Here is a 12,913-nt window from a genome sequence, read left to right on the forward strand (position 1 = left end):
ATTACATGTGACAAATGAAAGCATCTTGGATCTTGAGTCTTGAGTGTGTGTGTGTGTGTGTGTGTGCTAGGGCTGCACGATTACGACAAAAGATAATAATTGTGATTATTTGCTTCAAAATGTTAATTGCGATGAATAATTGCCATGAATATTTCATATATAATATTAATATATAGTAACCAAAATGCTCCCAAATCACGGACGTTGATCCCTTACTTGCTACTAACTCACTGACCTCGTTTTCGCTCATTTTGTCACTACTCACGGCTGCAGGTACTCTTGTGACACTTGTCTTGACCTACTGCTATCTGTCTTCTCAGTGAAATTGCTGCGCACAGCGCACTCAGCGGGAACGCATGTGATTGGTCAGACAGCATAAGCGCCTGTGATTCGTCCGTGTAGTCCTAGCACACTCAATTCAAAGCAAAATTATTAATCACATTAATTGCGACCTTTTGCGATTAGTTAATCGCGGAGGTCCTAATCGCGATTTCGATTAATTCACGATTAATTGTGCAGCCCTAGTGTGTGTGTGTGTGTGTGTGTGCGCCCCCCTCACCTTGGTCTTGATAATGAACGTGCGGTACCCCCCGATGGCGATCTGCTTCTTCATGACGCTGAAGTTGTTGTAGCGGCAGAGCATCAGCCCGGCGCTGTGCGCGCGCAGGGAGAAGTCCACGTCCTCGCACGTGAACCGGTCCTGGTTGTACTGCAGGTCCTGGCTCAGGTCCACGTTGAGAAGCAGGAAGTCGTGGAGGTGGCCCCTGGAGAAGGGCTCCCGGTGTCGGGCCCCCGGACCCCCCTGACCCGGGCCGGATGACCCCGGGCGGCCCCCGGCGGAGGCGCGGCTGCTCCACTTGCGGATGCCGCACAGGCCGTAGTGGGAGAGCTGGGGACACGCCTCCATGTGCTGGAGGACCTGCTTCAGAGACACGCTGCGCTCCACTGGGCCGGAGCTGCTGGGACAGACAGAACGCACGCTTGTGTGAAATAGTGTTCCTCTGTGTGTGTGTGTGTGTTGTGTGTTTGTGAAATAGTGTTCCTCTGTGTGTGTGTGTGTGTGTGTGTGTTGTGTGTTTGTGAAATAGTGTTCCTCTGTGTGTGTGTGTGTGTGTGGGGGGGGGGGGGGGGGTGTTTGTGAAACAGCGTTCCTCTGTGTGTGTGTGTGTTGTGTGTTTGTGAAATAGTGTTCCTCTGTGTGTGTGTGTGTGTGTTGTGTGTTTGTGAAATAGTGTTCCTCTGTGTGTGTGTGTGTGTGTGTGTTGGGGGGGGGGGGGGGGGGTGTTTGTGAAACAGCGTTCCTCTGTGTGTGTGTGTGAGTGTGTTGTGTGTTGGTGAAACAGCGTTCCTCTGTGTGGGTGTGTGTGTGTTGTGTGTTGGTGAAACAGCATTCCTGTGTGTGTGTGTGTGTGTGTGTGTGTGTGTGTGTGTGTACCTGTGTGTGTCTAGATCCACCACATTCCACATGACGCAGGAATCGTCGGCGAGAATGATGAAAGGCCACACCTCCCCCGACGAGGCCCCGCCCTCCGCCCGCCTACTCCGCTCCAGCTCCAGGTTGTGATAGGACAGCTCCTTGATCAGGAAGTGGGCTGCACCTATGGGGAACCAAGCAAGAGCCTTTGATTATGATTGGCTGAGACGTTGTAAAACCATGATAAACTAACACCTCTGACGCTGAAACCGTTTGATGTTCCATATCACCGTAGCAACTGTAGTTATAGTTTCGCAATGTTGCTAGCGTAGCCTGGCGACCATTTCATAACCAGAGAACTACTTGTTTGGGCGGAAGAATGATTTTGTTATTATTAAAATATTACTTTCTGTTGATGTTTGTTTATTTTTAACCGATAAATAAAAAATTGAATAAATTTGTTTATTTATCCACCGATAAATCATAGATTTACCACATCGTTTCCCTTCAACAACAACACACACAACAGCAGCTAGACAGAAATAATCATCAGCTGTTCATATCAGCCCTGTTTTGCACATCGGACCGATACGATATATTAAAAAATGATTAACATCGTCCGATACCGATATGATTGCCGATATATCGTACATCCCTAGTACCAATGCTTGCAGAGGCCAGCAGCAGTACGATGTGGAGTATATATATATAATAATAGTAATAATAATAATATATATAATAATAGTATTAGTAACAGCAGCTCGTACCGATGCCCGCCCCGTTGAAGACAGTGGGCAGGACCAGCAGGATGTGGTTGGGCCAGTACTTCTTGTAGACGGCCATCTCGTACTCCTTAATGACCAGGATGTGGAGGTGGGCGGCGGCGTCCATGGCGTGGTACAGGTTGAACAGGCCGTGCTCGTGGCGACCGGTCGTCGGCGTGAAGATGGGACTCTTGATGCAGTTGGGGTTCTGGGAAGAGGGGACACAACGGCCGTGTGGTGAAACGCGGTACTGCATTCTGGGAACGCCGGAGGTCATGGGGCTTTTAGACGACTTGAGACAAACAATTTGATACAGGACGGTTCACTTCCTGTCGACGCTGTTGTCGCGATTTGTGTCAGGACGAGCGCCGAGGGCGGGGCCAGGCTTACCCAATCGGAGGCGAGGGGCAGCCTCATGCTCTCGAGCTGGCCTCCTGGTTGGCTGAAGCTGAAGTGGTGCTCCTTGGACTTGGGGATGATGAAGTAGAGCTGGATCTCCTCGCCCAGGAACAGGTGGGAGAAGGTGAAGGCGTGGAGCGTCGACTCGTACATCTGAACACACACACACACACACACACACACACACACAGAAGCATACACAGACAGGGATATTATAGTGTGTGCACGCGTGTGTGTGTGTGTGTGTGTGTGAGAGAGAAAGACTGAATGAGTGTTTTGGGGTTTTCTGTGTGTGAATGTGTGTGTTTCTGTGCATGTGTGTGTGTGTGTGTGTGTGTGTGTGTGTGTGTACCGACCTGGTATCTGGGATTGAAGCCCATGTACTGGTGGCACTGCTCACAGTGGTGGTAGGTGTTGTACGCTGCGTATTTCGACAGCTTGATCCTCGCCGTGCGCCGGCGTAGATAAACGTCTTCCTGGCGTCTGGGGTTTCCTGAGGGAGAGAGCAGGGGCGGGAGGGGGGGGGGGGTCAGCACACTGTGAGATCATCACAACCACGGGAAACCACAAAAAAAAAAAACGGAAAATCTCAGAAACAGCAATAGTGAGTTTGGCGCCACCTGGTGGCCAACGCCTCCACAAAGATGAATAGAAAGTTGATTCATCAACAGTGCTGTACTAGTAATCTTCACAAGACGCCTCTCTGCTCCTCACGATAAAGAGATTGAAGTCATCGTCATTATCAGAAGTGTTTATTTCAGAACCCAGATAGCAAGCGGATGTGTAATGATTCTGGGCCATATATGGGCCGGAACTAACCCAGCAAACACGCAACATCAGGGAGACGTTCAGATCATGTCTTAATAACGTCCGTCGGTCCAGAACCCCATTTGTACGTCTGCTGGACCCCTCAATATTCAAACGTCTGGCTTGGACCCCTCTAAGACGTCTGTGGACGTGCAGAACGGGTTCAATATCTGAACGTTAAAAAAAAAACATTCACTCTGGCTCCTAATTGGATGTCTTTGGACGTCCGAAAAAGTCAAAAAAGACATCTAAAAGACGTCTTTTAGACGTGTCTTTGCTCAGTGGAAAGCCACAAGGGCCAGATCTGGCCTGTATTTGGCCCAGATCTGGCCTGTATATGGCCCAGATCTGGCCTGTATATGGCCCAGATCCGCTTGCTATCTGGGAAGGCTGTGGTGTTCGTGTGTTTGGGGCGCCGCCCCCCCGCTGACAGGCCCCTCCCCCTACCGTCGGCGCCGGGCGTGTAGTCGGGGGAGTAGACGGAGCTGATGTCGTCGTGTTTGGGGTCGTGGATGGTGTAGTCGAAGGGCATGCCTCGCAGGAGGTCGAGGTCGGGCCAGGCGGCTCGGGCAGGGTGGTACTGCACACACTCCGTCTGGGCGTCTGGGTGGACACACACACGCACGCACGCACGCACACACACACACACACACACACACACACACACACACACACACACACACACACACACACAGTTAGCTCTAGGGTCAAGTTCTAGGGCCCTATCTTGGGTGCATTCACACCTGTACTTAGAGATTTAGAGGTACACATGTTAACGCCAGGTGTGAACAGGGCCTAGGTTCTAGCGCTGGTAGGTTCTAGGTTCCAGTTCTACGTGGGTTCTAGGTTCTAGCGGGGGGGACCTACTATAGTTGATGTCCTCCTCGTCATAGATGTCCACCTCCATCAGTCTGATGAGCATACGGGATAGGATGCCCAGGAACTGAAGATACGCGCCCGTCTTCCCCACCTGGACAACAACCACCATCACTTTAGATTAACCACCATCACTTTAGATTAACCACCATCACTTTAGATTAACCAGCATAACTTTAGATTAACCAGCATAACTTTAGATTAACCACCATAACTTTAGATTAACCAGCATAACTTTAGATTAACCACCATAACTTTAGATTAACCAGCATAACTTTAGATTAACCACCATAACTTTAGATTAACCACCATAACTTTAGATTAACCAGCATCACTTTAGATTAACCACCATAACTTTAGATTAACCACCATAACTTTAGATTAACCAGCATCACTTTAGATTAACCACCATCACTTTAGATTAACCACCATAACTTTAGATTAACCACCATTACTTTAGATTAACCATCATAACTTTAGATTAACCAGCATCACTTTAGATTAACCACCATTACTTTAGATTAACCACCATAACTTCAGATTAACCAGCATAACTTTAGATTGCTGTTCTTCCACTTTGCCTTCAGCACTAGATGATGCTCTTAGTCACTTGTTTTAGAAGGAAGATGCACTTGTGAGTTCTGGTGAGTAGTAGTACATTGGCTCTTCCTACGTTAAATGCAATTATTGTTAGTCGCTTTGGATAAAAGCGTCTGCTAAATGACTGTAATGTAATGTCATGTAATGTCACGTAATGTAACCAGCGTACAGCATACTGGACAATATACACAACTCACAGTGTGTGTGTGCTTTTGGGTGTGTGTGTGTGTGTGTGTCTCTCTCAAGTTGACTCCTCTCTCTGTGTCTCTCTCTAATTGTGTGTTTGTGTGTCTCTCTCTCTCTCTCAAGTGTATGTAACTCTCTCTAAGTGTGTGTGTGTTTCTCTCTCTCTCTCTCTGTCTCTAATTGTATGTGTGTGTGTGTGTGTGTGTGTGTGTATGTGTGTATGTGCATGCGTGTGTGTATGTGTGTGTGTGTGTATGTATGTGTGTGTTTGTATGTTTGTGTGCGTGTGTGTGTGTGTGTGTGTGTGTATGTGTGTGCGCTATACAAATAAAGCTTTGATTGATTGATTGATTGATTGATGTGTGTGTGTGTGTGTGCATGCGTGTGTGTGTGTGTGCATGCGTGTGTGTGTGTATGTGTGTGTGTGTGTGTGTGCATGTGTGTGTGTGTGTGTGTGTGTGCTAGCCCACCGCTGAGCAGCAGTCTGCGGGGGTGGTAGTTGTCACTGCGTCCCTCGGCGGGGCGGTTGCTGCTGTCCATGTGATGTGGGCGTGGCCGGGTCCACTGGCGGTAGTACAGGGACTGCTCCGTGCACGTCATCATCTTACTGAGCAGCGGCCTGGAGGTCAGGGGTCACCAGTAAATATTAGGGCTGGGTATCGAGTCGAATTTCAAGAATCGATTCGATTCCGATTCACAAGGTTCAGAATCGATTTGAATCGATCGATCATTGAATGAATGAACTATTCATTCCTTCATTTATTCATTCATTCATTAAATAAAAGATCGATTTTGGGATTCATGAGATTCATGGGCCAGGTGTGGTCTAGTGTGTGGGCCAGGTGTGGTCTAGTGTGAGGGCCAGGTGTGGTCTAGTGTGTGGGCCAGGTGTGGTCTAGTGTGTGGGCCAGGTGTGGTCTAGTGTGTGGGCCAGGTGTGGTCTAGTGTGAGGGCCAGGTGTGGGTCAGGTGTGGTCCAGGTGTGGTCTAGTGTGTGGGCCAGGTGTGGTCTAGTGTGTGGGCCAGGTGTGGTCTAGTGTGTGGTCCAGGTGTGGTCTAGTGTGTGGGCCAGGTGTGGTCTAGTGTGTGGTCCAGGTGTGGTCTAGTGTGTGGGCCAGGTGTGGTCTAGTGTGTGGTCCAGGTGTGGTCTAGTGTGTGGGCCAGGTGTGGTCCAGGTGTGGGCCAGGTGAGGGCCAGGTGTGGTCTAGTGTGTGGGCCAGGTGTGGTCTAGTGTGTGGGCCAGGTGTGGTCCAGGTGTGGTCTAGTGTGAGGGCCAGGTGTGGTCTAGTGTGAGGGCCAGGTGTGGTCTAGTGTGTGGGCCAGGTGTGGTCTAGTGTGTGGTCCAGGTGTGGTCTAGTGTGTGGGCCAGGTGAGGGCCAGGTGTGGTCTAGTGTGTGGGCCAGGTGTGGTCTAGTGTGTGGTCCAGGTGTGGTCTAGTGTGTGGGCCAGGTGTGGGCCAGGTGAGGGCCAGGTGTGGTCCAGGTGCGGTCTAGTCACCTGAAGCTGCTAGCCCAGGCCACGGAGAGGTGAGGCAGGAAGGAGGTGCAACGCGGAAGACCGCTCCCGTCACTCGCCGTCATGATGTCATAGAGGGCGCGGGGGAGGAGCACGGAGGGGGGCCGGCTCACGCCCCGCGCCCAGGAGCAGCTCTGGTGGGGGGAGGGGGCGCGGGGGGAGGAGGAGTCAGAGGAGGTGGACTTGCAGGTCCGCCGTTGGGACTGGGAGGGGTCCGGGGGCGCGTGGGGGTCCAGGACCCTGACCCTGGGGGGCGCGGGGGGGTTTGGGGGGTTGGTCTGGGCCTGGCTGGGGTCTGGGGAGGGTCAGGGTCCTGGTCATGGAGAGTGGTGTTCTGACAGATGAACCGACGACAGACGGGACAATCGTCGCTCTCTGATGGAATCTTTCCAACAACTCACTAATGCGTCTCTCACGCACAGAGAGCTCCGGACCTCGCCTCAAGTGGGGCTTGGGCGATCGTGGAACATCTGGCTTAGTCCGACGTACTTTTTGCAACAACTCACGACAGAGTTGCTCACCCAGAGTGAGCTCCGGACCTTGCCTCAAATGGGGCTTGGGCAATCGTCCTTTTAGCGCCACACCACTAGATGCCACGGGGATGGATGGGCTAGTGGGGCTGTCTCTCAGAGAGTGCGAAGTGGAAGTGGAAGTCGCCCCTTGAGTGACTTCTTCACAACTCTTACGAATGAGCCTCTGATGCCGAGAGCGGTCCAGATCTCGTCTCCAGTGGGGCTCGGGTGATCGTGGAACATCCGGGTGAGATTGTCCCTTAACCACCACACCACTTGACGCCATGGGGGTGGAAAAGGCGCTAGTGGGGCTATCTGCTCTACTGGTCCTTCTCATGGAGAGTGGTGTTCTGACAGATGGACAGCTGACAGACAGGTCTGTGTCAGATGGACTGCTGATGGACGGTGGTGTGTCAGATTCGCCATTTGAACTTTCGCCCTCGTGTGTCGGGAAGGGCTCGGCGACGCCGCCAGGTGGCACGGGGGCGGAGCCTCTACTCGTCTCAGACGCCGGGTCTTGTCCACAGCCCCCCGGATCATAGGAGTCAGAATGTGAATCCTCTTGTCCTGAACAGTCACAATGGCTCGCATGTGCACATATCTTCATATGTGCTTCCAAACGGGAAAGGAAGCTTTCGCACTGGGCTATCAGCTTGGCCCTTTTGAGGTACAATAAAATACAAAAAACTAAAATGACTTTTGATGATTTCAGTACACTTGTACAATCAAAATGCATCATACCACACATTTTACACATAAACACACACATCTCACACAAACACACACACACACACACACTGTTGGATACACTGAAAAAACATTCTGAACTTACCGATGAATGTCTTTACGGTTTCCATCCTAATTCATAAAGGAAATACAAGATGGATGTTGAGGTCATTAAGGTTTCACAAAGACAGAGCAGCTTCTGTATTTGTTTGAATTGTAAATGGTTAAAGTTTATGACACGCAGGTCGCAGTACTTCAGAGTGTGTGTGTATAGGTGTGTGTGTGTGTATGTGTAGGTGTGTGTGTGTGTGTGTGTGTAGGTGTGTGTGTTTGTGTGTTAGGGCTGCACGATTATGACAAAAGATAATAATTGCGATTATTTGCTTCAAAATGCTAATTGCAATTAATAATTGCGATTAATAATTGTGATTAATATTTCATATATAATATTAATATATAATAACCAATATGCTCCCAAATCACAGACGTTGATCCCTTTCTTGCTACTAACTCACTGACCTCGTTTTCGCTCATTTTGTCACTACTCACGGCTGCAGGTACTCTTGTGACACTTGTCTTGACCTACTGCTATCTGTCTTCTCAGTGAAATTGCTGCGCACAGCGCACTCAGCGGGAACGCATGTGATTGGTCGGACAGCATAGGCGCCTGTGATTCGTCCGTGTAGTCCTAGCACGCTCAATTCAAAGCAAAATTATTAATCACATTAATTGCGGCCTTTTGCGATTAGTTAATCATGGACGTCGATTTCGATTAATTGTGCAGCCCTAGTGTGTGTGTGTGTGTGTAGGTGTGTGTGTGTACCTGGGCAGGGACTCTCCCAGGGGGTCGGGTCCAGAGAGGATGAGGATGCAGGGAAGGGCCTCCAGCTCCAGGTAGGTACGAGGAACCCAGTCTACATCCTGGACCTTCAGCCACCCCTGGACACACACACACACACACACACACACACACACACACACACACACACACACACACACACACACACACACACACACACACACACAACACAGTAGGGATGTTAATAGTTATTCGACTATTGATTAATTGCCGATAAGAATTTACTCGAGTAAGATTTACTCGATTAATTGCTTGTTAATGGACCAGAACTTTTTTTGGGGGAAGTAAACGTTATCAACGGGAGTTGAGTGAAATGTAATCATGATTTAAGGTCTGACTGCACATGAGGGCCACGCCATGTAGTGAAGGATAATTGGGGGTCAGAATAGTCAGAAAAGCCTGCTGGCTCGCATACTGCAAAATACGACCAGATGTAGTAGGACATCCTGGTATTTTTGCCATTCTGCATGTGGCATACTATGTATTGGGACATACTACTTCCTGTTTTGGCATACTATATAGTAGTAACGTGAGCAGGCGTCACCTGTCCAGACGTAGGTGCTGTAGAGGGCGCCGTAGAGCAGCGAGAAGGTCAGAACCTGACCCAGAAGATGCTCCTGTTTCACCATGAAGTTCCACAGGATCATACTCACACACACCAGGAACTACACACACACACACACACACACACACACACAGAGGTCAGAGACGATCAATCTTGGTGCGGTCCCAGTCTAATGCTAACGTGTGTGTATGTTTGAGTGCGTGTGTATTTATGTATGTTTGAGTGTGTGTGTGTGTTTGTGTCTGTGTGTGTGTGTGTACCTGAGCCAGGAAGAGGTTCATAGTGAGCAGGTGAGGGAGTTTCCTGAACTTCTTGCTGAGCAGCATCACTGCTATGGTCCACACCTGGAAGATGGGAGGAGGAGGAGGAGGAGGAGGGAGAGAAGAGGAGGCAGAGGAGGAGGAGGGGGAGGAGGGGGAGGAGGAGGAGGAGGGAGGGGGGGGTGGGTGGGTGATGGAGGGAATAACTTGTTAAATTAATCTGTGTTCCTGTGTTAAATCTAGCCATTATATAGCCATGGCACAGTGAGATTATAAACCATTCTATAGCCATGGCAGTGAGATTATAAACCATTCTATAGCCATGGCACAGTGAGATTATAAACCATTCTATAGCCATGGCACAGTGGGATTATAAACCATTCTATAGCCATGGCACAGTGAGATTATAAACCATTCTATAGCCATGGCACAGTGAGATTATAAACCATTCTATAGCCATGGCACAGTGAGATTATAAACCATTCTATAGCCATGGCACAGTGAGATTATAAACCATTCTATAGCCATGGCACAGTGAGATTATAAACCATTCTATAGCATGGCACAGTGAGATTATAAACCATTCTATAGCCATGGCACAGTGAGATTATAAACCATTCTATAGCCATGGCACAGTGAGATTATAAACCATTCTATAGCCATGGCACAGTGAGATTATAAACCATTCTATAGCATGGCACAGTGGGATTACAAACACAAGAGCTGCCAATCCTCTCTAATCTAACCTCTAATCTGCATTCCTACCCTGCAGTGATCTGACAACTGACTTGGGACACTTAACACACACACACACACTCACACACACACACACTCGCACACGCACACGCACACACAGGTGTACCAGAGCGATGAGGCTGACGATGCTGATGTTGAAGCTGACGTTCTGCAGCTCGCTGACCAGGGGGCCGGGGTCCATCAGAGGGATGGTCAGGAGCCAGGCGGACATGTACAGGATGGGGGCGGAGAGGAAGGTGCTGATCACCATACCTGAGGTCACCTGAGAGGGGAGAGGAGGAGGAGGAGAGGAGAGGAGGAGAGGAGGAGGAGACAAGAGAACAGGAGAGGAGAGGAGAGAACAAACAACAAATCGATCAGAGATATTTGTACCACGATAGAGGGGAGAAGGGACAAAAAAACGGACAGAAATTGCCGCAGCCCCCGAAATGTAGGCTAGTCTTGTACGTAGTGACCCCCGCAAGATCCCAGTCTGTGAAATCTTATCATCTGCGACTAAAAACTCAACACATTAGTCTTTAGATGTGTGCCCCATAGTCTTAAAGCATTTTCAGTCTTCTAGCCTTACTAACCTGCCAAACAGCCACAGACCCAGACTCACAGTTTGGCAGTGATGAGCAGGATGAGGGCCACCCCTGTGTCCCTGGTGAGCTTCCGTAGCTGGCCCACCATGGACAGGCCCAGGTAGAAGAGGGCCGCGCCACGAACTCAGCGATCACCTCCGGGATACGCTGACCCAGCAGGAAGTGGGAGATGATGCCCACCAGCACCATGAAGACGATGGGGTTCTTCATCACCTGGGACACACACACACACACACACAGATACACACACACGCACACACACAGATACACACACACACACAGATACACACACACACACATACACGCACACACAGATACACACACACACAGATACACACACACACAGATACACACAAATACACGCACACAGATACACACACACACACACACATACACACAGATACACACACACACAGATACACGCACACACACACACAGATACCCACACACACAGATACACACACAAATACAGATACACACACACAGATACACACACACACAGATACACACACACACACAATGTAATTTTATTTATATAGCTTTATGAAATATGAAATATTTATTTATTTGATCTGCTGACTCCAAAAGACTGAACTGGCTGAGAATGAAACATTTAAGTTAGCAAAATATCTAGATAAGTCTTGGAACGCAAGGAAGAGAGCATTGTACCAATAGAGATTCAGGGTTCACTGTCTGCATGTATGTATCTATATATTGTATAATTTATTTATTCATCTCCTTTTTGTTCATTTGAGCTTGACCAGCAAAACTGGAAACATATTTTGCATGTAAATAGATGACTTATGTACAGAAAATAAAAAAGTAAGTCGTAAAGTTGTCTTATAATCCCATATGGGATGGGCCGACAGTAGGCATGACACTTAAATAAAAAAAATATTAATTAATTCATATATAGCACCATTCATACAAATCAATATAGCACATAGTACTTTAAATAAAAGGAGAAAGATAAAAATTATAAAACATAACACACACACACACACACACACGAGGAAGAGGGAATTTAACGCCTTTAAATATAACTGTTTACTTCAACTCGCCGGTCACTGGCTCCCTGGAGGAATTTAGCCTGGCTGCAATAACGTTATCGCGAACGGAATGAATACCATCTACTAGCAAACAAAACATGTTCAGTTATATTTAACCTGTTAAAACTAAGATGCCTGGATGAAAAAATAATTTCTCCAATGGATATATTTGACAAAAACAGGTTAATATGCAAGCCGGCTTTCATTGCTAAATCAAAGCGGGGAGAGCCGAGAGAGCCGGGAACGTGCGTCTACATTTCACATAAAGGTGAACTTTTTCGTGGACGCGCGTCGGACAGAAAAGCTCAACTGCGCAAGTACAAAAGTCACCGGAAGTCCAGAAAAGCACAACTGCGCAAGTACAAAAGTCACCGGAAGTCCAGAAAAGCACAACTGCGCAAGTACAAAAGTCACCGGAAATAGTCAAATGACTACAAATTTGCCAAGATGGCGCGGTTCAATAGGGCTTCATTGTTGATAGCGGTCAGTGAATGGAGTGACCGTATCCAGTTCTATTAATACATCCATGAGCTACACACATGACGATTCGGCAAATTAATAATCTAACTTGCTCCCTTGTGTTCTTACAACTTGGAGACGCATCACCTCCATGCGATGTTTTGCGCACAGCTAATTCTACCAAAGCGGCATGTGAGCATTGGGATGACGTGTTTTTAGGCCCACATTCCTCGCATGCCTGCTACATGACAATCATAAGACAATATGAGGATATATGATGATGTACAATATAGCCTAATGTAGCCTACAGTTGCCTCAAGTAGGACATTTCCATTCACCGCTCAACATCATTGTAATTGCGGCTTGCCTCAGTGGTCATTCGGGTTTACATAAAAGCCTAATCAAATATAGGCTATAAATACATTAACGAATGAATAGGTGGATAATTAAACATACGAATAATTAACTAAATAAATGATCAACTGAATAAATATACTTCAACGCCGTATCAACAATTTGTTTGGTGCGGTATAGGCCTTATAGTTGTGGGCTATCGACATACGGAATCATTACTATGATAAGC

The 12,913-nt window shown here is 48.2% G+C and overlaps 1 protein-coding gene across 1 annotated transcript in view; it reads right to left on the reverse strand.

Annotated features, from left to right (window-relative positions):
• LOC311327409 (protein GREB1-like) overlaps positions 1-11,032 on the reverse strand; it is a gene marked incomplete at both ends in the record, with an annotated part of 15,044 nt that extends 4,012 nt beyond the window's left edge. The window contains 14 exons of the mRNA XM_084460446.1: positions 560-956; positions 1,436-1,598; positions 2,182-2,386; positions 2,569-2,730; positions 2,934-3,070; positions 3,832-3,987; positions 4,252-4,374; positions 5,517-5,665; positions 6,543-6,848; positions 8,622-8,737; positions 9,173-9,322; positions 9,483-9,566; positions 10,345-10,500; positions 10,811-11,032. Of these exons, the coding sequence (XP_084316572.1) occupies positions 560-956; positions 1,436-1,598; positions 2,182-2,386; positions 2,569-2,730; positions 2,934-3,070; positions 3,832-3,987; positions 4,252-4,374; positions 5,517-5,665; positions 6,543-6,848; positions 8,622-8,737; positions 9,173-9,322; positions 9,483-9,566; positions 10,345-10,500; positions 10,811-11,032 (2,526 nt within the window). The remainder of the gene's footprint in view (positions 1-559; positions 957-1,435; positions 1,599-2,181; positions 2,387-2,568; positions 2,731-2,933; positions 3,071-3,831; positions 3,988-4,251; positions 4,375-5,516; positions 5,666-6,542; positions 6,849-8,621; positions 8,738-9,172; positions 9,323-9,482; positions 9,567-10,344; positions 10,501-10,810) is intronic.
• Between the last annotated feature and the right edge of the window lie 1,881 nt (positions 11,033-12,913).

The sequence above is a fragment of the Borostomias antarcticus genome (assembly GCF_949987555.1).
Source record: "Borostomias antarcticus genome assembly, chromosome: 32".
NCBI lineage: Eukaryota > Metazoa > Chordata > Actinopteri > Stomiiformes > Stomiidae > Borostomias > Borostomias antarcticus.